Genomic DNA, 24,494 nt, shown 5'->3' on the forward strand with positions numbered 1-24,494 from the left:
AGACTTATGCTTTATAGAGCCTTGGGCCTTTGTAAAATGATCTGCTATATTGTTTTCTGACATACAGTATTCTAGCTTAATCATCTTACTTTGCACACATTGTCTCACATTTAAATATCTTAAATCTGTGTGTTTCGTTCTTTTTTTAACAGAAATATTTGAAGCCCTCTGTATTGCTGATTGCTGTATTGCTGATTATCTTCATAAACAACAATAGAATCTGTTACATCAATTCCCATGTCAATTAGTAGTTGCTTATAACAAATGAAATCTGTACATAATAAAGATAAACATGAGAATTCAGCCTCCATTGTTGACTAACTTAAATGTTTCTGTCTAATAGACCTCCATCCAATCAACACCTTTCCCAATAATATTGCAGTACCCATTGTAGATTTTCGTGTATTTATGTCTGTAGCAAAAACTTGCATCAGCATATGCAGTTAAACCCAGTTCATCTTTAGGCTCCAAATACAATGCATAGTGCATTGTTTGTTTGAGATATCTTAACACACGTTTAGCAGCTTGCCAGTGCCTTTTAGTCGGCTCAGCTAATTGATTAACACTGTATGCTATATCTGGCCTTGACCAATTACTGAGATAAGATAAACTACCAATCAAGGACTGATAAATGTTCTTATCAAAAACAGGACTTTGAACATCACTATGGCTAAATGGCTCATTGGTGTCTTAGCTGGCTTACAAAGTTCCATTTTAAAACTTTTTAGTAATTGGTTAATTTTATCTGCCTGTGAGATCTTGTATCCTCCCCTAGTTCTATCTATCTTTAATCCAAGGTATTGTTTAATTTCTCCTAATTGTTTTATCTTAAATTTCTTTTCCAATAGTGAAATTATCTCAGTAGCTTTTTGTTCAGTTTTGGTGATTAATCCTATGTCATCAGTAAACAATAGCAACAATGAAATTACATCATTACTCTTTTAAACAAACATGGATCAGCCATGCTAGCTAAAAAACCTATCTTAGTTAATTCTTTAACTATGCATTTGTTCCACTCATATCCTGATTATTTTAAGCCATAAATACTGTTTTTCAATTTCCAGCAATCAGTTGTATTATCAGTTTTAATACCTAAAGGTTTCTTTAAATATATAATGTGTTGCAACGGTGCATGCAGATATGCTGTCTCTACATCCAAATGATTTATAATGTATTTCTCCTTAGCTGCCCACACTAATGTTGCCCTTAATGTAGTAGCCTTCAGACTAGGTACAAACACCTCATCGTAGTCATTTGCTGTCTGATTGAACCCTTGTGCTACTAACCTGGCTTTATGGGAAACAGTCCCATCTACACCTGTCTTTAGCTTATAAACCCATTTACATCCTATGGCATGTTTACCTGGTGGTAACTTAACATTTTCATATACCTCCAACTTTTTTAATGATTCCAGTTCTTTATCCATTGCTTCCTCCCAAGCAGCCTGATCCTTAGCAGGATACAGTTTTAATTCACTATAATTACTTGGAACTGTATTCACTTGGCATACAACACTAGCCTGATATCTATCAGGTGGTCATGTTACTCGGGTTGAATGTCTTGGTAATATAGGGCTAACTGGTGGACTCACCTGTGCCACCTGCTCCTGTTCTCCTATTTCTTCCTGTGCCTGTTCTACTACTTCCTCCTGTTCTCCCTCTTTAATGGCTATTTGTGGTTTACTTATTTCATCTTTAGGGACTATTTTGGTGTCAATAACAATATCATTGCTGGATTCCTGTTCCAGTTTATCCCACCCAACGTGCTCAAGAAATTTTGCACTAGTACTACAATAAACATGACCTGTGCCTTGATCCCAGAATCTAAACGATCTATGATTGGCTTCGTAACCTACAAAAAAAATGTCTTAGCTCTATGTTGCCCTTTCAGTCTTACTTGTGAGGGAATATGCACCCATGCTGGAGCTCCAAATGTGTGTAGGTAACTTTAATTTGGTTTTCTGCCATGCCAGTGAGTGAATGGCAATTCTCCAGTTGTGTTAACTATATTGTTTAACACATCGTTACTACACATTATGGCTTCACCCCACAGTGTTTCAGGCAAACCTGAGTCAGATAACACAGTGCGAGCCATGGCTTGTAATGTTTGTCCTCTTCGTTCTACAAATGAGTTATGTTGTGGTCTGTAAGCTTCAGAACGTTTATGCTCAACACCAGCCAATTTCAACATAGTTTGGAATCTTTTCTTAACAAACTCAGTCCCATTATCAGTAACTGAAGTAATTACTTTAGTCCTCATTTTTCTCTCTGCAAACCTTAGCCAGTTAAAGAAATGTTGGAATGTTTCTGTTTTGTTTTTCATGAGATAGCAGAAACCGTACTGTGAGTAATGGTCCATTATACTCAAAATATAGCAGACACCTCCCAAACTTGGTTTTTTAGGACCAATTATGTCAGCAAAAACAACCTCTAAAGGTTCTTTGGTCTTCAACCCATTTAGTCTGTTTGCTGGAGTAACCTTGCTTTTCTCTTGACTACAAGCATTACAGTTTAAATACTTGCTACAGGGTTTCAATTTTACTCCCTCTGACAATTCAACAGTTTGTTTGAGCATTTTGAAATTAATGTGCCCTAAACGTCTATGCAGTAAATGTATACATTCATCATGTGGCTTAACATTGTTATAAACTGAGTTAGCCATCTGCAACTGGTCATCATGTATCACATATAAATCATTCTCTAAAGTAGCAGTAACACTTTTATCTTCTTTCTCTATTATACAGTTATCTCCGCTAAAAGTTACTACATAACCAAGATTAACTAAAGCCCTTACTGATAATAACTTTTAGTTTAGGTACATATAACATAGTTAAATGTTCATTTATACAAGAACAATATGCGTTAATCTTCCATCCATTTGCCAATGATACATGTTGTTTACTCGTAGACATCTTTACAAACCTTTTTCTATCTTTAGTAATGCATTGCAATGCTCCACTATCAACAACCCACAAATCATGGTTTACAGTTCAATTGCTAGACATCGCTAAACTAACATTCTTCTTAGCCTACTGGTGATTACCGGTATTCTGTCGTTTTCCTTTCTTACAGAATCTAGCTATATGTCCCCTAGCCCCACAAGAAAAACATTTCCTAACAATATAGGCAGTTGAAGAAAAATCCTCTTCTTGTGGTTGTTCCTTTCTCAGTTGGTCCCTATCCAGCCATCTTCTTGCTTCTTCTAACAGCCTTCCGGTTATGTCAGTCAATGTCAGTTTATCTCTGGACAGGACTTCCAGTGAAGATACATAATCATCATAACTTTCATCCAATGAGGAAAGAATGATGTAAACTTGATGCAGCTCTGAAAATATCAGTTCCTTTGCATGTAGCTCTTGAAAAGTTCTTTTCATGAAGTTCAAATGAGCTAACATATCTCCTCCTTTCAGAAGACGTGTTCTAAACAGTTTACGTGTAAGATGTATGTGTGCACCTACACTGTCACGAACATAAATCCTCTTCAAATTCTCCCAACATTTAGCAGCAGACTCTTCTCCACGAATATGGACTAGCTACTGGTCACTCAGTGTTAGTCCAATTATACAAAGAGCTCGTTCGTTGTTCTGTTTAAAGTCATCAATCTTCTTGGCATCGTCCTCATTAGCTGGATCCCAAGTATTTACATCCGGTGGGTCTTGAACTACATTCCATAACCCTTCTCTACGCAGAAGTAGACTGCACTTCATAACCAGGAAACAGTTTGTTCCATCCAACCGAGTTATCAGTGATAGACTTGTTGAAGTGTCTTGTACCATCTTTACCAGGATAGTAACCCACAATTAAACAGCAAACAGCTGTGTGTATACAGTACTCTCAGTTATCTGAACCTGGTAGGGCCTGGGCCCATAACCAGTGTTGAGGTAATTCCCCGTTAGGAGAATGAGCGCATACAGGGAAACATATTGAGAGTGGTGAAGAATAATACACAAACAGCACACAGATACACTGTACAGTAAATGTAGGTTTTTACTTCCCATAAACGTTTTTGCAAAGTTCAAGATAAGCAGTCCAAGTCATTCACAGGTAAAGCCGTCAATGTCCAGTTCAGGGATAATTCAAATATCAAAGTCCAGTCTCAAAAACAGTTCAGTAACAGACTTACATCAAATCCAAGAATAACAGTCAATTAGGAGGAACGGCAATACTCTCCAACAGAAGGAAACAGAGACTCACTCACACTTTTCTGAGACTAAACAAACCAGGTTTCTGGCTCCATCTTATGGCCATTTGCAGAACCGCACCCAATTACAGTTTTCGGATTCTCTTAAAGACATAGTATTAAAATGTCTATCCTAGTTTATATATTTTCAACCCAAATAACTGTTAGGTGACTTACATTCCTAACAGGTTGCAGAGTCATTTATGCAGGATTGAAAGACGTGAGAACAAGACCCTCCCCTCTTTGTGTGTAATCCTCCCAGGAAAGGCACTGTAAGAGGATTAGAGATGGGAAGGTGGAGTGGGGGTGGATACATAGGTGGTAGGCAGAGTTTGAGGGGGGATGGAAATCAGTACTGCAGTTATTAAACAAATAGACCAGTTATATCAAAATTAGGACATCACAGATGAGAAAAAAAGAAGCTGGATTGGACAAATGAAACCAATTAAACACAGTAAATGCAAGAACGAAACTTTTCTGCAAATGTTCTTTAACTTAAAACATTCCCTTATAACCTTGCGCTGTTCTTACAAGTACAGAGGAAAGAAAAATGAATTCAGTTTTCTTCACCCTGCTTTGTGGGCCTAGGTGAAGACATTTTCTTTTAGTGCTTTTAACTCTTTTCTAACAATTTAAAATTCATATCTAGGGATCAGAGACATTTAGCAATTGCAATTACCTCGAGAGCACACAAAGACATACTCAAAAACAAGGAGAAAAAAGGAGTACCTTTGTTTAACCAAATTGGTTTTCCAGCTTCGTCCCTGAGCAAAGTCCACTCTTTACACAACCTTTTTCCTTTTTCATGCCCACCGGGACAGTCAGCTGCCTCTTTTTGTCTCCATTGTCCAAGTCTCCATTGGGTCAAAGCGAAGAAGTCACAGACCCAGCAGGGCTAGAAAAGGGGGGCTTGGGAAGAGGAGATGACTGACTGTATACGGTGAGAGAAATGTTTCCAAAAGGCATTTCAAAGGGTTGGGGGAAATGTTGGTAATACAGATGTGCATGCAAAAATCTATCAAAGTTGCCTCACTCTTTGATACACGTTCTTTTTCTTAATTTGGAATTTTTAATTGTATAAAATATACAAAACAAAGAATAACAAAGAATGAAAACAGAAAAGCAGGAAAGGAATCGAAAAACAGAAAACTAATATGATTGCACCTTCCGCCCTTTTCTCTTGACAAATTGTCATCACACATTCTTACCGTTATTGGGGACAAAATACATATGGGTTTCTGTCTTGGTGAGGGGTGTACCTAGGTAAATCTTCTGACACTCTTAAATCCAGCAGATTAAAAAGATTGTGGTTGGTAATATGAGCAGGGGGTTGGACTGGATGACCTCTGAGGTCATTCGAGCTTTATGCTTCTATTGTATTCTGTTCTATTCTCCTTTTTATTCGGTTCCCTTTTATGTTCTGTTCTAATGCCTATTCTATTTTCTATTTTATGCAGTTCTGTTTTCTATTCTGTCCTGTTTTCTATTCAGAAGCAGTTCCATGGGTGGAACTGAGGTAACGGAATGTGAGGCAACTGGCAGTTGGAACAGAGTTCTTTCCTGGTGGGGAGGGGGAGTAGAACTCCTTAGCATCAAAAAATCCTTTCTTAGCAAGCACCTAGAAGCCAATACGGGCCAAATTTCAAGTTTGTAGGCTTTATGGGGTTCTGGACATTTTGTGATGACGCATGAGTGGTTTTTCGTTTTTATATATACATAGATGAAAACATCTCCCAAATGCTTGGTGGAGCCTGGACAAAGCGTGTTTTTCCACCTCCTGTCACTAGATGCCGGCAAACCAATATCGGTGCCTGGAAAGGCATCAATTCAGTGGTGCCATCCGCATTTGAGCTTAAAAACGCAGTTTTATATCATTGAGTTCTGCATTGCTAGAAAATATGGGAGAACAAAGCAACTTCCTCTTCCGGATGGCTCATGGGAGGAAGGTGGTGTGCAGAGCGGCTTCTGTGCTCTTGCACGGATCGAAGCAGCAGCTGGCAGGTGAGGTGGGGGCAGCAGGTGGGAGGAGAGTCCAGGAGTAAGTCGGGCTGTTCGGTTCCCTTCACGGCCTGGAAGCAGAGAAGCAACTGGGCTGAAGCGTGTCAGCTGCTGCTGCTGCAGGTTCCTTCCCTCCCCAGATGGGAGCCCGCTGAGGCTGCAGGCTATGAAACTGGTGGCTGCAATTCTCTGCTGGGGGGAAGATCTCAAAAGCCTCTTTCAAGTGAATGTGGATCCTTTGGGAATGGCTCCCCTCCAGAGGTTGTGGGGACTCCGTCCTGGAGGAGATTGGACAGCCGTTTGTTCGGAATGGAATAGGGTCTCCTGCATGAACAGGGGATGGACTAGGAGACCTCCAAGGTCCCCCCAAAAAACTCAATTATTCTGTAGTGGACCCGATGTTTTTTGGGCAACAAGATCGGGCTGATGTGCCTCTTGGTCTTTTCTGGTTTGTTCTTGTTTCGTTTTACTTCCATTTCAAGCTAACGAGTAGGTGCCCCTATCCGTGTATTCAGCAGGTTAAACTTTGCTTAAATGCAGCACTTTTTTTAAAAAAAAAAAACAGCTATTGATCAGACTGCTTAGTGACACAGATGCCCATCTTAATTGCAGCCAGTAAGTGAGGACTACTTCAATTGAGATGTCACCAAAGGGATTGTGGAAAATATTTTCTGCCCTTACTTGGAGCTCAGGGCTTCCATGGGCAAAACTGTTGCTTCAAATCTTGCAGAGGCTTGAGGCACCATTTCATCAGTTAAAGCCCCACATCTTTAAAGTTAGTGTGATGCAGACTGAGAGGTGTGGCTTAATGAAATAAAAGACAGAGTCCAAGTGTGTGTATGTTTATAAACCAATGCATTTATTCATCTGAATAAAGATGGGTCACTCCTAAGTAGGAAGGAACCCAGGACATAGTACAAGGCAGATATTGATACATTTCTTTGCTTTTGCTTCACTACATAAGAGGGAGCTGGCATTTGACAGATAAGATATAGAAATATAGAAATTATAAAAATTACAAAAATAGTCAAGCATGCCTTCTGTGGTTTTGGTCACATGTCTAACCCACAGGCTAATGCAGGAGTCGACAACCCGCGCTTCTGGAGCCGCATGCGTCCCTTTGGGCCCTCTGCTGTGATTCTCTATCTCATCACCGGCTGGCCTCGCCCCTTGCCCTCCACTCCCTCACCTGGCCTGAGAAGATATCAAAAGAGGGGGGAGAGAGGGGGGAAAAGTGAGAGAGAGAGAGACATACAGAAGTTTTTTGTGGCTGGGTAGCGTGGATAGGTGGTCGTGACTGGGTGGAGCGAGTGATATCGAGTTGGCCATGCCCACCCAAGTTTTGTGGTTCCTGGTGTTTTGTTTTTCTGTGGGAAACGGGTCCAAATGGCTCTTTGAGTGTTTAAGGTTGCAGACACCTGGGCTAGTGGTTTCCTGTGAAAGTTTCCATGGCCCCAGAAGCCTGTTCAGGGCTGAACTTCAGCATTGCCATCTCAACAGCTGAGCAATCATCAAATTCATCAGATTCCTGATTAACTTTAGCACAGAAGTTTTGAGTAACCATTTTGAGATGTTTTTCAGGCTTGAAAGATTGGATTTTTTTCCATATTGTATGTGTGTGTATTTTTATTTCTCTCTGAATATATCTATCTGCAAATGTATAATCTCTTCCCAGGGCTTCCAGATATACAGTCATGTGAAAAAGAAAATACGTTCTCCTTGACTTTTATGATTTTATATTTCAGTTGGTCCACAATCAATTGGTCCTTTAAAAAGTTCTTAAAAGTAGGTAAATACAATCACAGATGAAGAACAATACATGGCATATTATACCAAATCATCATTTATTTTATAAAAAGAAAGCCAAAAGGGACAAGTCGTGTGTGAAAAATGTAGGATTCAATAATTCGTAGAACCACCTTTAGCAGCAACAACTAGAAGTAATTCTTTTCTGTGTGACTTTTTCAGTCTCTTGCAGCGTTGTGGAGGAATTTTGACTCGCTCTTCTTTACAACATTGCTTCAGTTCATTGAGGATTGTGGGTGTTTTTTTATGCACAACTCTTGAGGTCCCTCTAATCGGGTTGAGGTCTGGATTTTGACTGTCATTGGAACATCTTGGTTCTTTTCTTTTTCAGCCATCCTGTTGTAGATTTCCTGATGTGTTTTGTGACCATTGTCCTGTTGCATAATCCCATGTCAGCCTAGCTTTAGCTATTGGACAGATGGCCTCACTTTTGACTCTAGAACACTTTGGTATACAGAAGAGTTCATGGTTGACTCAAAGATTGCAAGATTGGATGTCACTCCTGGGAAGATTGGCAACTGTCTTGAATGTTTCTCACTTGTGAATAATCTTCCACACTGTAGAATGATGGATTTTAAATTGTTTGGAATTGACCTTTTAAACCTTCCCAAATCGATGGGCAGCAACAGGTCCTTTTCTAAGATAATTGCTGATTCTTTATTCTTTGCCACTGTGTTAACACACACCTCAATGCCAGAGATCAGCAAACTCCTACAATTTCAGCTTGTATAGATGTAGTTATACTTGCTGATGATCAATTGATCAATGGCACTGTGTTAGCAGTACTTGGCTGCTATTTCACCTCATAATACTATGGAAGCAGTGAGAAATTTCCTCATGGGAAGAATAATTAAACAGCAGAAAGGATGGCCTTTAGAGTTTGGTGCTCCAACACTTGAGGCTTTTCATATATGTTTTATTTGTAATTTTTTTTAACAACCATACATATTTTGTATGACAGCATATTGACTGGGTCAATATACTTTTTAGACAATGTTAACAACAATAATAAGGGAGGCGATGGCTCAGTAGTTAAGATGCTGATCTTGTAGATCACAAAAGTCAGCAATTCAGCAGTTTAAATCCCTCGCATCTGAGTCTTTAATCTTTCTCCATGTATCTAGTAGCTGCTTTCTTAATGTTTGGAGATTCGTTTTTGAAATTGTTTTACTTGGGTTAGATCTTTAGAATAAAAGTTGGAAGTTATCTCAAATGATTATCTTAAATGATTATATTATGGTAATTTTTAATATGAGTTAAAGGGAAGTAAACTGAATGATGTATAACAGGGATCCCAACACCGGGCATGCGGACCGTACCGGGCCGTGAGCACTCTCACCGGGCGAAGAATTTTTTTTTAAAAATGGCGGCTTTCTCACCTTCGTGAATGCTGCTGGATCGGGGATCAAGGACACAAATGAAAGAAGGGAGGGAGGAAGCAACCGAAGCCTGTCCTTCTCTCTGGGTCAGCTCTCTCAGTCGCTCTCTCGCTCCTCCACCAGCGCAGGAAGAAACTGCTTCAAAGAAGCGGGGAGCTTTCCTGTCGCCGAAGCGCCCGTTCTCCCCCACCCCACCCCGTCTGCCCGCCCGGCGCGCGGGGTTCAACCCAGTGCTCCGTTCTGCCTGCCTGCCTGCCTTCGTTAATGGTTGAATCGGAACAGCTTCGGCTGAGTAAAAGAGGCGAATAGTTATTATTCTCAGCCGAAGCTGCTCCCAAACAACCAGAAACTAAGGCAGGCAGGCAGGCAGGCAGAACGGGACACTGTGGATTGAAGCGGGCGGGCGGGGGGGGGGGGGGGTGAAACGGGCTTCAGAATAGCTGTGGCGACAGGAAAAGCCCCCTCCTTCTCCCCCCGGTCCTTGCAAAAATTTTCTGCTTGAAACCGGTCCCTGGTACAAAAAAGGTTGGGGACCACTGATGTATAAGACAAAAGGGTGGTGCACTCAAATGGGCTATTAAGCGGGAAATGTTTGGAATTATTAAAACTAAGATGGAATATATGTAATAATGAAATAAGAGTATGTGATGAAATTGCAAATATGAGGGATAAAAGTAGAAAAGTATAATGTACGTAAATTAAGAATATAAGAATTTTATGATATTATATAAAGAAGATATGAGTATAATTAAAGAAAAATGGAATAAGAAAGGAATTGAAAATGAACAAAATAAGCGTGAAAAATATAAGAATATTTGTGAAAATTTACAGAAAATGGAAAATGTAATGATATGATAAGAAACTGAATATGAAAGATAAATATGTAATTATGGTCATGTTTGTATGGAAATGTAAAAACCTGGAACCACATTGTTCACCAAAAGAGATATTTGTAAAAGATAAAAATAAAAAACTTTTTACAAAAATAAAAAAAGACCTAACAAGGAAATTGTGGTTTCCTTGTGATGATTGAAGCACCTCTCCTTCCTTCACCACCTCTCCAAGGCGGTTTTGACTCTGTAGGGCAGGGGTCCCCAAACTTGGCAACTTGAAGACTTATGGACATCAACTCCCATAGCTGGCTGGAGAATTCTGGGAATTGAAGTCCACAAGTCTTCAAGTTGCCAAGTTTGGAGACCTCTGCTTTCGGGTCTCCCAGCAGATACCGGCTGGTTTTCACAGAGCTCAGCGGAGCTCCACTATTTTTCAGCCATTCCCGCCGTGCCACCAACCAGTCTCCCCATTTGAGGCTTTTCAAAAGGGATGAGACAGCCACTTGTCTGACATAGTATAGGGCCTCCTGCTTGAGCAAGGGCTGGATTAGAAGATTTCCAAGGTCCCTTCCAATTCTATTCTGTTCTTTTTTATTATTATTATTTTAAAAAAATATTTTACATTCATCCGTGTGTCGACTAGGTATATATATCTTGTGCTTACAATTATAATTAATACTTTTCTTACCAATATAACAATAATCACATTTTCTTATAGCCATTATTTAATATATCTATTATTATTTTTAGCAATCTTAACTTATTGCTCTACCATCTGGTCCATTTTAATTTATTTTATTTCCCAACCATTGATATAATAAATCCCATAGCATATAATATTCATTTCTTCTTTTTCTTTAATTACCAATGTTAACCTATTCATCTCTGCACATTCAAATATTTTCTCAATTACTTTTCCCTCTACTGGTATCTTATCACTTTTCCAATTCTGAGCAAATATAATTGTGGCTGCTGTTAATACATGTATAATTAAATTTTTTTCTTTACTGTAACCTTCGGGTACTATTCCTAATAATAATATTTCAGGTTTCAAAATGTGTGTGTCAGCCTCAAGGTATCTTCCACATCTTATATCTTCTGCATCCTATCTATTGCATCTTCTCTGCTGCTATGCTATGCTATTTCTTTCGGCTGTCATTAGCAACGGGGGGAGGGGGAACTTGGAGGGGAAGAGAGCTGGAGGTGTTTTGCATTCCTTTGCTGTGGGTAGCAAGGGGAGGGGGTGTATGAATTTTTGTCTTTAACTTTCCATTTCTTGGCTAGCTTCTATCCCCTTTGTGCAGCTGCGAAGTTTTATCAAAATATGTCAAGGTCAACGGACAGAGGCCTGCCTCATCACCACCTGAAGATGCCCACATGATCATATCCAGAACTTTTAATTGGAAGAGTCATTTGGACTTTGGGGGGAGGGAACAATTCCATTCTTTTGTATATGTGATCTGCGCGCCAATTACTCAGATTCGGAATTAAATCTGTAGCTTCCACTTTGATTTCCAGTAAAAGGATAACTTTGCTCTAACCCATGGAGTCTGAGTATTTCTTTCTTGGATCTTGAAGGGAGCACACACTGACATTATTCCGAATCTCCCCATCAGCCCACCCGGAGAAAATATCAACTTTTCTTCCGAGGGGGTTTCACATCATGTCATCTCCAGCCAGCGATGAAGATGACCAGGGAGCTGCGGGGGGGGGGGGGCAGCCGATGCTGCTACAGAGGTGCCAGCTGCCGACCTGCTGGCCGACCTTACTCTGGAAGAAACCCCAGCTGAGATGCCCAGATGGTCGTTAGGGGTTGGATAGAGAGATCCTGAAGACCCCCCCTTCCTGGGATCACTGTAAGTCGAAGAGGTGCGAGAGAACGGCTGTGGCGAGAGAGGGAGGAGATGGAATGCAGGCTGGATCAAGCCGGGAAATTTCTTATGGACGCTTCTGAGAAGCCCGGCATGGCTCCAAGGTATGAGGGGGAAGGGGGAGCGAGTTCAGCCTGGGGAAGTCGGGCTGCCCCCACCCCCCTAGCCCAGCCTACGCCGGCGCAGCAGCCAGCTGCTGCCCGGGGAGCCCCAGCAATAGGCGTGATTCCTGGGAGACGCAACCTGCCCCCGTTAGATGTGAAGTTTGGAGGAAATCCCAAGGATTTGGGGTTTTTCCTGGTACAAGTCGGGAGCTATATGGCAGAATATGAAAGGGAGTTCACCTCTGAAGCAGCCAAAGTGAGATGTGTTACCAGAACCCTGGAGGGGATGGCAGCAGACTGGGTGGTGACTTTGTATAATGATAACTCCCCCCAACTGCGGAGCCTCAATGTTTTCATGACTGCATTGAGGAGGAGGTTTGAGGACCCTCTGGCGGAGAGAAGGGCCAGGATCAGAATGAAAACCATAACTCAAGAGGGGAGATCGGTTGCTGAGTACACCCAAGAGTTCAGACAGCTGGCATACCACATCCGAGGCTGGTCCCAGGGGGCCCTGATAGAAGCTTACAAAGATGGCCTAAATGAAGATATATACCATATGTGCATCTCCAGAAGGGATCCATATGATTTGCAGTTGTGGTACTTGCTAGCGGAAGAAGTGGAAATAGATCTAACCCGAAGCAGATGCAGAGGAGGCCCCGTATGGAGCAAACCGCTCCCCCCGCATCTCCGAGAAACCCCTAACCCTCGAAAGGGAGGGGTGATGGCAAGAGCCAAATCCACTGCCTGTTTTCGTTGTGGGAAGGAGGGTCACCAGATTGCGGATTGCTGGGTCAAGCTGGATCCAAAAGGAGCGCGGGGGCCAGGGAGGAAGGCCGAAACCCCCCCAATCAAGCCTCGCGAAACCGGGCTTAAGATAGGGGAGATTGTAGAGGTCGCCCCTCCGGCGGGAGAGGAGCTGGGACCTCCGACTCCCCTCGACGAGAGCGAGACTGACTCGGAAGATGACGTCCCGGTAAGTCCTAACCAAGGGCCCATGACCATCCCAATAAAGTTAAGGGTGCCCACCTCAGGGACCGAGGGGGAGATGTTGGCCTTATTGGACTCGGGGTGCACGAGGTGCGTGATTAGCATGAAGGTAGTCAAGGGCATGGGCATCGGACTGAGAACTTTAAGAACGCCCATATCCTTTTGCCAACTGGATGGATCTGAGGCGGGAGGTTGCCCTGCACGTTTTATAACGGAACCCCTAGAGATGACCATGGGAACCCACAGCGAGACCCTGTGTTTTATTGTGGCCCCTGGGATGGAACAGCCTCTAATATTGGGATTGCCCTGGCTTCAGAAGTGGAATCCCCATGTGAACTTGAGAGAGGGCTGGATACGGGTCCGCAACGATCGGTGACCGGAAGGGGAGGAGCAATCCCATCCAGAAGGGGAGGAGAAATCCCATCCGAAGCTTCAAAGCCCGGCTGAGACAGCTTCCGCAGGTGCCGAGCGCGTGGAGGGGGAGGAGAAAATCCCGAAGGAGTACTGGGACTTAAGAGAGGTGTTTAGCGAAGAGGCCTCTGATGAGCTCCCTCCGCATCGGTCAACCGATTGTAGTATTGAATTTCTACCGGGGGTGACGTTCCCGAAACCGAAGCTGTATTCAATGACACCACGGGAGCTGGAGGAATTGAGATCGTTTATCGACAAGAACTTGAAACGTGGTTTCATCCAACCCGCTAGACCTCGAGTGGCGGCCCCTGTGTTCCGCGAGAAGAAAGATGGCTCCAAACGCTTGGTGGTCGACTACCGAAACCTAAACGCAGTGTCCGTGGAGAACGTATACCCCCTCCCTCTAATGAAGGACATGTTAGCCCACCTGGCCAAAGGGAAGATTTTCACGAAGTTGGACTTGAGGGAGGCGTACTACCGGATCCGAATCAAAGAGGGAGATGAGTGGAAAACTGCGTTCAACTGCCCGATGGGTTGTTTCCAGTTCAATGTTCTCCCTTTCGGCCTGCAGGGGGCACCAGCCGTTTTCATGCAAATGATCAATCAAGTGCTCCACGAACATTTATACAAGGGGGTTCTGGTCTACCTTGATGACATCCTTATCTACACGGAGACTAGAGATGAACATGTGAAACTGGTATGCTCCGTGCTGCATAAACTATGGGCTGCCAAATTGTACGCCAAACTGTCCAAATGTGAGTTCCATCAAGAAAAGATCGACTACCTGGGATATCGTATCTCACCCGAGGGCATTGAGATGGACCCAGAGAAGGTGCGAGCCGTATTGGACTGGGCCCCACCGAGAACCCGAAAACAGCTTCAAAGTTTCCTTGGATTTGCTAACTTTTACCGGCAATTCATCCCGTCTTTTGCTAAAATAGCCATGCCCATCACCAACCTCCTAAAGACAAAGGGGGAGACGAAACCAAAGACCAGCCAACTGTTGAATTGGTCCATGGAGTGCCAAGCCGCTTTTGAAAAGCTAAAAAGACTATTTGCTGCAGAACCTGTGCTGAAACACCCTGACATGGACGCCCCTTTCGTGATCCAAGCTGATGCGGCGATGTGGCTGTGGGAGCAGTCTTACTTCAATTAAACGAGAAGGGGACACTACAACCTTGCGCCTACACCTCCCGTAAGTTGACTGACACTGAAAGGAGATGGGCTGTTTGGGAGAAGGAAGCTTTTGCAGTCCGTTGGGCCCTACTAACTTGGAGGCATTTTTTGGAAGGAGCGAAGCACCCATTTGAGGTATGGACTGACCATAAGAATCTGGAGGCCTTAAAAACACCTCGGAAGTTATCCCCTAAGCAAGTTAGGTGGGCTCAGTATTTCAAGCGATTCAATTTCTCTTTGAAGTACATCCCAGGAGGAAAAATTTTTATGGCAGATGCTCTATCTAGAATGCCTCAATACAACAGTGTTCGTAAAGAAGTGATAAGGCCGATCGTGTCAACCACACAGCTGGCTACCCCAGTGGTTACCAGAGCGCAAAAGAGGAAGCAAGAAAGGGATCTGTCCAGTGACCTGATGGAACGATTTAAGGAGGCCTTGAAAACGGATGAGTGGTTCCTGGCAAATGCGAATAACTGCACCGTTCGAGATGGTTTAGCCTGGGTAGGTGCAAAATTGTACGTACCACAAACCCTGAGAAGCCAAGTGTTACAACAGACTCATGACTCCAAGGCGGCTGGTCATTTTGGGTTTGTGAAGACCCTACACCTGGTGAAACGGCAGTTCTGGTGGCCTTCGTTGAAAAAGGACATTGAGACTTATGTAGCGAGTTGTCCAGTTTGCGCCTCAGCCAAAAGACCTCCTGGTAAACCACCAGGCCTGTTGCAAGATGTGGCTAGGCCAACTGCTCCTTGGAGGGAAATCTCCATGGACTTTATAGTAGACTTACCTGAGAGCACCGGGCACACAGTCATCTGGTGGTGACCGATTTGTTCTCCAAACAAGCACACTTCATACCTTGCTCCAAGATTCCCTCGGCAAAGTCGCTGGCCAGATTGTTCATTATACATGTCTATAGACTGCATGGTGTCCCTGAGTGTGTAGTTTCTGACCGAGGGGTCCAATTTACCTCGAACCTCTGGAGGGAGTTTTTGAAGTTAATAGGCTCCACCCAGGGCTTAAGCTCCGCCCACCATCCCCAAACTAATGGTGCCTGTGAGAGGACTAACGGGGTGCTGGAGCAATATCTCAGGTGTTACATAAACTATCAGCAGGACAACTGGGCGGATCTACTGCCTTTTGCGGAGGTGGCATATAACAACTCTGTCCACAACAGTATTGGGTTTACCCCCTTCAAAGTGGCAACAGGGCAAGATTTTGTGCCCATACCTGAACTTCCTCGTGAAAGACCCAATGTCCAGTCGTTGGACGAGTGGATATCTCAACTTCAACTCAATTGGCCGGTCGCTCGTAAAGCTTTGGACGAGGCGCACCAGTCTCATAAGAAATTTGCTGACAGGAAGAGAGCCCCACAGAAGTCTTATCAAGTGGGCGACAAAGTGTTCCTCTCAACTAAATATCTACAGACCACCCAGAAATCAAAGAAGTTGGGTCCTAAGTATGTGGGCCCTTTCCCTATTGAGCGGATTGTGAATCCTGTGACTGTTCAGTTGACTCTACCAAAAACTCTTCGTCGTATTCATCTGGTTTTCCACGTTAGCTTGTTGAAACCCGAACATACCTGTACATTGAGACCGGCCCAGACTGATCCCCCGTACCATTGTTGATTGAGGGTGAACAACATTTCGAGATTAAAGATTTTAGACTCTCGGAAATGGAGGGGTCGTCTCCAATATCTTGTAGCTTGGAAACATTTTCCTCCATCCTATGCTGAGTGGGTAAATGAGAAAGACATTAGGGCTCCTGAACTGCTCAAGAACTTTTATGCCAAATACCCTGATAAACCATAGAAATGTATGCAATCGTTAACATATTTTTATGTTATTCTCTCTTACAGGGACTAATGTCCTTTTTCTAGGGGGTCCGAATGTCAGCCTCAAGATATCTTCCACATCTTATATCTTTTGCATCCTATCTATTGCATCTTCTCTGCTGCTATGCTATGCTCTTTCTTTCGGCTGTCATTAGCAACGGGGCGAGGGGGAACTTGGAGGGGAAGAGAGCTGGAGGTGTTTTGCATTCCTTTGCTGTGGGTAGCAAGGGGAGGGGGTGTATGAATTTTTGTCTTTAACTTTCCATTTCTTGGCTAGCTTCTATCCCCTTTGCGCAGCTGCGAAGTTTTATCAAAATATGTCAAGGTCAACGGACAGAGGCCTCATCACCACCTGAAGATGCCCACATGATCATATCCAGAACTTTTAATTGGAAGAGTCATTTGGACTTTGGGGGGAGGGAACAATTCCATTCCTTTGTATATGTGATCTGCGCGCCAATTCCTCAGATTCGGAATTAAATCTGTAGCTTCCACTTTGATTTCCAGTAAAAGGATAACTTTGCTCTAACCCATGGAGTCTGAGTATTTCTTTCTTGGATCTTGAAGGGAGCACACACTGACAGTTTGTTTTATCATTTTTTCCAACCATATGCGTATTTTTGTCCAGTATCTTTTAGCTTCTATACAAGACTACCACGTATGGTAATATGTTCCAGGTGTCTGGTGGCACTTCCAGCATTTATCTGATTTATCTTTGAACATCTTAGCTAATTTTGCTAGTGCAAAATGCCATCTATAAAACATTTTAGCATTCTTTGTATGCTGTTGATATTGTTAATTTATAATTCCTATCCCGTAGCTTCTGCCATTTATCTAATACTATAGCATATCCAAACATTTTTGCCCATGCTCTCATTGTTTTTTTTAACTTGTTCTTCTTCTAGTTTAACACCTAGTAAATAGCAATATAATATTTTAATCTTCCAACTTATCTTCCATTCCTATTAGTATTTTATCCAATTCTGTCAACTCCCTATGAATCCCTTCAGTTTTAATCTCTTTTTCATATCTTGATTGTATTTGCATATATGTATTTGCATATATGAATACCAATGCATTTACAACCGTTCTTCATTCAATTCTTGTTTAGTTTTGAGCTCACCCTTTTCATTTCAGATATCTTTATATCTAGTTCCCATTTTACAAACATTTGGGTGTATGAGTGCTTCCATTGTTGGTAGCCATACTGGAACCTTCATGTTATGTTGTTCTCTAGTTTTTTCTCATACTAATAACAATGCATTCCTGACCATATGTTTTTGAAAATACCTATATATTTTCCTTCTCCCATACCATAGAAATGAAAGCCAGCCCAGTTGTAAATCATGTCCCTCTAGCGTTAACAACCTTCTATTTCTCAGTGTTATCCATTCTTTCATCCAGGTTAATACCGTGGCCTGATACTATATTTCCCAAGTAGGTAACCCAAACCCTCCTCTGGTTCTCGCATCCTAAAACAATAGAAATGACTATATTTGAAAAAAATCATTTGCATTGCTAAGAATTTGTGATTGACCCAGTCAACAACTGAATTTCATAATTTTTAATTGTAATGTAAACGTAATAGTTGTTTTTCCTCATGTTCTGCAACCATTAAAGATACCCTTTTATTTCAATCTTATAGACAAAGAGGATGGCGATAAGAGTACTCTGGACAACTGAGGATAACAAGCAACACTGAATAACAAAGCAAGTCAGTCCAGAAATCAAAATATTTTACATTTCTTTCAGAGTGCCACACAATTCTTCACCTTCCTCGAGAGAAGATGAAGAAGAGATGTCTACCTGGGAAAAGTAATGTGTGAAATTCAAGCATATGTTACATGAGAAGTCAATAGAGATTATTTTTCCATTCAGCAAAAGAGGGAGGTGAAAAAGTCATTGGGGAGAAAAAGATCAACTGGAAAGCCATGTAGAGCACACAGTGTTGCAGGCCTCATTCTTGAAGGAAGAAAATGACCGGTAAATCAAAACATATTTAAACAAAGGATAGTGCATATCTTTGATCTCCTCAAGAATATTAGTTGTGTAAAAGCTCCATAGATGTGCCAGTTGTGGGAAAGATACAACTTGCAAATCACAGTTGATTATGCATGAGAGGATCCAGACTGGAGAAAAGCCTTACATATAATCTGAATGTGGCAAAACCTTTGATCAGAACAACTCTGTTGTGGTTCTTCGAAAGATCCATCCAAGAAAAACCTTACAAGTGCTCCTAATGTGGTAAATTCTTTAGCTAACATGGCCACGTGGACTCACACCAAGGAGAAACAGTTTGAATGTCCTGATTGCGGGAAACGTTTCCGTCAGAATTCCAGGCTGGTGACACACCAAAGGACTCACACAGGAGAGAAACCCTTTAAATGTCTTGATTGTGGGAAAAGTTTCACACAGAGTTCCCATCTGGTGAAACACCAGAGGACTCACACAGGAGAGAAACCCTTTAAATGTCCCGATTGTGAGAAAAGTTTCAGTCAGACTTCCGACCTAGTGACACACCAGAGGACACACACAGGAGTGAAACCCTTTGAATGTCCTGATTGTGGGAAAAGTTTCCATAATGGTTCCAACCTGGTGACACATCAGAGGACTCACACAGGAGAGAAACCCTTTGAATGTCCTGACTGTGGTAAAAGTTTCAGTCACAATTATAGCCTGATTCAACATCAGAGGACTCACACAGGAGAGAAACCCGTAGAATGTCCTGATTGTGGGAAAAGTTTCTGTAATAATTCCAGCCTGGTGATACACCAGAGGACTCACACAGGAGAAAAGCCCTTTGAATGTCCTGATTGCGGGAAAAGTTTCCGTCAGAGTTCCAATCTGGTGACACACCGGAGGAGTCACACAGGAGAGAAGCCCTTTGAATGTCCTGATTGTGGGAAAAGTTTCCATAACAGTTCCAACCTGGTGACACACCTGAGGACTCACACAGGAGAGAAACCCTTTGAATGTCCTGATTGTGGTAAGAGTTTCAGTTGGAATTCCAGCCTGATTCAACATCAGAGGACTCACACAGGAGAGAAACCCGTAGAATGTCCTGATTGTGGGAAATGTTTCTCTACTAATTCCAGCCTGGTGATACACCAGAGGACTCACACAGGAGAAAAGCCCTTTGAATGTCCTGATTGCGGGAAAAGTTTCCGTCAGAGTTCCAATCTGGTGACACACCGGAGGAGTCACACAGGTGAGAAACTCTTTGAATGTCCTGATTGTGGGAAAAGTTTCTGTAATAATTTCAGCCTGGTGATACACCAGAGGACTCACACAGGAGAAAAGCCCTTTGAATGTCCTGATTGCGGGAAAAGTTTCCATCACAGTTCCAATCTGGTGACACACCAGAGGAGTCACACAGGAAAGAAACCCTTTGAATGTCCTGATTGTGGTAAAAGTTTCAGTTGGAATTCCAGCCTGGTGATACACCAAAGGACTCACACAGGAGAGAAGCCCTTTGAATGTCCTGATTGTGGGAAAAATTTCTGTAATAATTTCAGTCTGATGATACACCAGAGGATTCACACAGGAGAAAAGCCCTTTGAATGTCCTGATTGCGGGAAAAGTTTCCATCACAGTTCCAATCTGGTGACACACCAGAGGACTCACACAGGAAAGAAACTCTTTGAATGTCTTGATTGTGGTAAAAGTTTCAGCGGGAATTCCAGCCTGGTGATACACCAAAGGACTCACACAAGAGAGAAACCCTTTGAATGTCCTGATTGTGGGAAAAGTTTTAGTCAGAATTCCAACCTGGTTAGACACCAGAGGACTCACAAAGGAGAGAAGCCCTTTGAATGTCCTGATTGCGGGAAAACTTTCAGTGATAATTCCAACCTGGTGACACACCAGAGGACTCACAGAGGAGAGAAACCCTTTGAAATGTCCTGATTGTGGGGAAAGTTTCAGTCAGAATTCCAGCCTGGTTAGACACCAGAGGACTCACGCAGGAGAGAAGACCTTTGAATGTCCTGCTTGTGGGAAAAGTTTCTTGATAATTCCAGCCTGGTGAAACACCAGAGGACTCACACAGGAGGGAAACCATTTACATGTCCTGACTGTGGTAAAAGTTTTGGCAATTATTCCAACCTGGTGATAATATCAGAGGACTCACATAGGAGAGAAGTTTTATAAGTGTTCCCAATGTGGTAAATGCTTTATAGCGAGCATGGCAATGTGGACTCACACTAAGGAGAAACCCTTTCAATGGCCTGACTGGTAAAAGTTTCTGCAAGAATTCCAGCCTGGTGAACCACCAGAGGATTCACATGGGAGAGAAACCGTTTGAATGTCCTGTTTGTGAGAAAACTTTCAGTCAGAATTGCAACCTGGTGATACACCAGAGGACTCACACAGGAGAGAAACCATACAAGAATCCAGACTGTGGGAAAGATTTCAGTATTTGGACTAGCCTTCTAAATCATATGCTTATACACACAGGGGAGAAACCATTTGAGTGCCCTGAGTTTGGATGGTGCTTCAGGAAACATTCCAGCCTTATTGCACACACAAAAAATCAGCACTCAGACTATAGTTAGAGGTTGTGGCTCCTCATATAAGGAGAAAGCAAGAGGAGAAGACAAATGGAAGGGTTTTAAAGTTTATCTTTTTCAAACAGTTCCAGGAATTCAGTGCATGTCTGTTCAGATTGTGTCAAGAATGAGGCACGCAAGTGGAAGAAACCATATGAATAGCAAATATATTTGAGGGAGTTTGGGGCTGTGACAAAACTAGTGTAAAAGTTGTACCTTGATGTGGCCTTCATGGAGAAAAGCTGTAGGAATATTGAGTTGAGGAGAAAAGGATTTGTGGTTTTGAACACAGGATTATTTGCAACTCCTGCTATGATCTCCTTTGTTTTAGGGGTCTCCTTGTTTGCCTCTGATAGCTGGTGAGTGAGACTAGCACCAAGGGACTAATACTTTTGTGGTTTCCACCCCTTGGTGGGTAGATATGAGGGAAAAATTGTACAGTAGATAATGTTTAATTTCTAAAACAGCATTGCGTAAGAATCTTGCATAGCTTTTGAGAAAGACAAATAAAGGAAAGTATCAGTATTTCTGTAAACAGAACATGTTTCCTGTTCTTTCACTTGTCTCTCAGGGTTCCTTAATGTTATTTTCAAAAAATTACCCTTCAAATATGGGGAGGAACATTATTTGTAGAAACAAAAGTGACATTTTAGCTAGGCGGATGAATGATCCTGGTTTCTCTGGGATTGGAAGTCACTAAAGAATTCCAAGATTGTTCATTTCATTTCACAATTTTTAGTAGCTCTCATTACATGAAGGACACGCAACAACCAGGACCAGTTCAACCGTGGAGATAATGTGTGTAGAAAAACCAAGAGGCTCTTGGCCTGATTTAAAATTTAAACATATGCAAAATTTCAAAAATTTAAAATAGAAAAAATATATTTAATCACTTTCCCTCTCCCCCCTTGGTGTAACATTTTAGTGCACCATCTTTATTTTGTCTCACCTTATGGTTAGGAGTCAGAAACACTTTCAATGTTCTCAAAGCCAACCTGAGTCAGAGGGGATGGTCTACAAGCAGGGGTGGACTGCTGGGGGCTCGCAGGGGCTTGGGAGATCCCTAGCTAAGTATCTGTGGGGCTCAGAGAGCCCCCCAATAACCTCAGAAAGACAAGCAGCAAGGGAAAGCTCTTAATATGGTTAATTGAACTTCTGGGCGTTCAGCCCAGAGCATTTCACACCTCATAAAAGTGTTGCAACCTAGATAAACAATCCACTCAGCGCTTTCGAGGGAGAGCCATCGAGAAAATCAGATAACATATCCACTAGTCTCCAAGGGGATTAATTCCCAAATAATAAGAATCATGTAACTCACCAGAAACTCCACTAAGACTCCAAGATCTCTCTCACAGTCACTGCTATTAAACCTAGTTTCACCCAGTCTTTTATTTAAGTATTAAGTGCATGAAATAATAAACAACTTTTTGGTATATACCTTTTTTTGCTAATAGGGCAAAGAAGCAATGTCAAGTTGGCCACACCCACCCAGTCACATGACCACCCAGCCAGTCATTAGGGCAGAGAGCCCCTTGCTAACAAATTTGAAGCCCACCCCCATCTACAGAGCGAGATCAAAAGACATAAGTCCCCACTCAGACAAATAGTCCATTTCCTCAGAATCAAAATTTGAAGCTCAGGTTGAAAGGTAAAGTATGTGTTGTTTGGAGGATACTGGATTTTGAAAGCTGTAGCCTTGAATTTGGGGCTGGAGTAGCAGGAACAGCTGAATGGATAGATTTTGTGGGGAGGAAGAAGGCCCAGTTTGGTGGTCACCAGCCTAGAGCCTGAGAGACTCTCATTTCCGGTCCTGCTTTAGGCACAAAGCCATCTCCAAGACCTTGGCCTGTCCTGTCCTCTCAAGCCCTGGAAAGGGGAAATCTGCTTTCAAAAAACCTTGGAAGGAAACTGCAGGGAAAGTGCATGATAACTCCCCGAAACCTACTTTTGCAACTGAGTGAACCTTGAAGGGTGAAGATTGACCTACTTAGCTTCTCAAGATTAGGGAGGTGTTGCACCTTAAATATTTATGAAGTTTGTGTGCACAGCCCTAAATGATTTCCAGCTATTGATATCCTATCAATAAAATAGCAATAGCAATAGCACTTGGACTTATATACCACTTTATGGTGCTTTACATCCCTTTCTAAGCAGTTTTACAGAGTCAGCATATTGCCCCCAATTTTGAAATTTGCTTTCAAAAAATCTTGCCGAGGAAACATCAGGGACCTGGAGGTCTTTTGTTTTTTAGATAGGCTGACCCAGTCTTAATGTGCATCAAATATCTGCTGGGGACAGGCAGCTGCTCTTTGTCTTCAAAAACCTGTTTCTCCTTTTTTCACCCAGAGAAATATAACATTCTGCCTTTTTAATAATTTTCTAAAATATTTCGTCGTTCTAGGAAGGATGGGTGCTAACTTTCTTCAATCCCCCCGTTTTGCCATAATAGGCGGGTGGTACACACATCTTATTGGCAAAAGATTAAAAACAATTGATCAGATCAGGGATACTTGATGGATGCTTTTAATTTTTCTGATGCAAAGGGGAAGGAATTGATAGAGGCAGTGGAGAAGGATTTCTTCAGTGGCTCCCAAAAGGAGAGCTTTCAACCTGTGAAGATCTAGCAGCCAGGGCAAAAGTTCTGGAAAGAAATTTACAATATCCAATTTTCTATGCCAATTATTTTCAGAGGTTTGATGCTACTTTCTGTGAGCTTACAGTCAGGTTTCAAGCAAGCACAAGTCTCAAAATTCTTTACAGCCATAGTTTTTCTTTAAATAACTACAGGCTGCCTGTTTCCAAGGGTCGTTTCTTGAACCTGCCCTAGCTTTTTCTTTTTTTGCATCCAGGTTTTTGAGGCCAAATTGAAGTTAGCCATTGTGCAATCCAGGCTATTTAGTATTTTTTCAAATTGGGCACAATGAGCCCTGGGACTTCTACCAATGAGACCACCAGTGCAATATATCCTGCTTTACTGGGTAACTGGGCAGCATCATTTATGAGTCACAATCAGGGCTTGAGTTTGGAGATCTCTTTTCTGCTACTTCAGTGAGGGAATTACCTGAAGGGGATGCCCCCTTCCCCATGGATTTAGCAGGGAGGTATGACTGCTTGGGCATTAGTTCCCACAGAGCAAAAACTACAATACTGGCAATGCGAACATGATGGACACATTTTCCTCCCACCAGACAGAAGTCAAAGGTGTTCAGAACTTGCTGTGCCAACCACTCCCAAATGCAATCCCTCCAAAAATCCGTTTAACTGATTACAACATAAATGAGACAAGAAAGAAAACCTTACAATGAATTTCCAGCCTCTCCCATAGTCTTTCCAGCTGTCTTCTGGGGATTGAAAGGAGTCTTTGAGTCTTGT

At 42.4% G+C, this 24,494-nt stretch overlaps 3 protein-coding genes across 3 annotated transcripts in view; 2 read left to right on the top strand and 1 right to left on the bottom strand.

Annotated features, from left to right (window-relative positions):
• LOC113426492 (uncharacterized) overlaps positions 1-24,494 on the bottom strand; it is an 807,865-nt gene that overhangs the window by 687,234 nt on the left and 96,137 nt on the right. The gene's annotated exons all lie outside the window — the stretch shown is intronic.
• LOC113431931 (uncharacterized) lies at positions 6,083-20,567 on the top strand. The gene is made up of 2 exons (XM_087953124.1): positions 6,083-6,180; positions 18,221-20,567. Exon 2 carries the CDS (start codon positions 18,838-18,840, stop codon positions 20,479-20,481), a length of 1,644 nt encoding a protein of 547 aa, XP_087809250.1. The 5' UTR covers positions 6,083-6,180; positions 18,221-18,837; the 3' UTR covers positions 20,482-20,567.
• Positions 6,115-24,494, top strand: part of LOC148131688 (uncharacterized) — a 221,946-nt gene continuing 203,566 nt past the window's right edge. Inside the window, exon 1 of the mRNA XM_087953165.1 lies at positions 6,115-6,180. Within this exon, the coding sequence (XP_087809291.1) occupies positions 6,115-6,180 (66 nt within the window). The remainder of the gene's footprint in view (positions 6,181-24,494) is intronic.

This window comes from Notechis scutatus, chromosome 2 (assembly GCF_049901735.1).
Source record: "Notechis scutatus isolate UNSWTSFEM ecotype Mainland chromosome 2, rNotScu1.2, whole genome shotgun sequence".
Lineage (NCBI taxonomy): Eukaryota > Metazoa > Chordata > Lepidosauria > Squamata > Elapidae > Notechis > Notechis scutatus.

Coding starts and splice junctions, on each gene's coding strand:
- LOC113431931 (XM_087953124.1), top strand. CDS start 18,838: ATGGCCACGTGGACTCACACCAAGGAGAAACAGTTTGAATGTCCTGAT.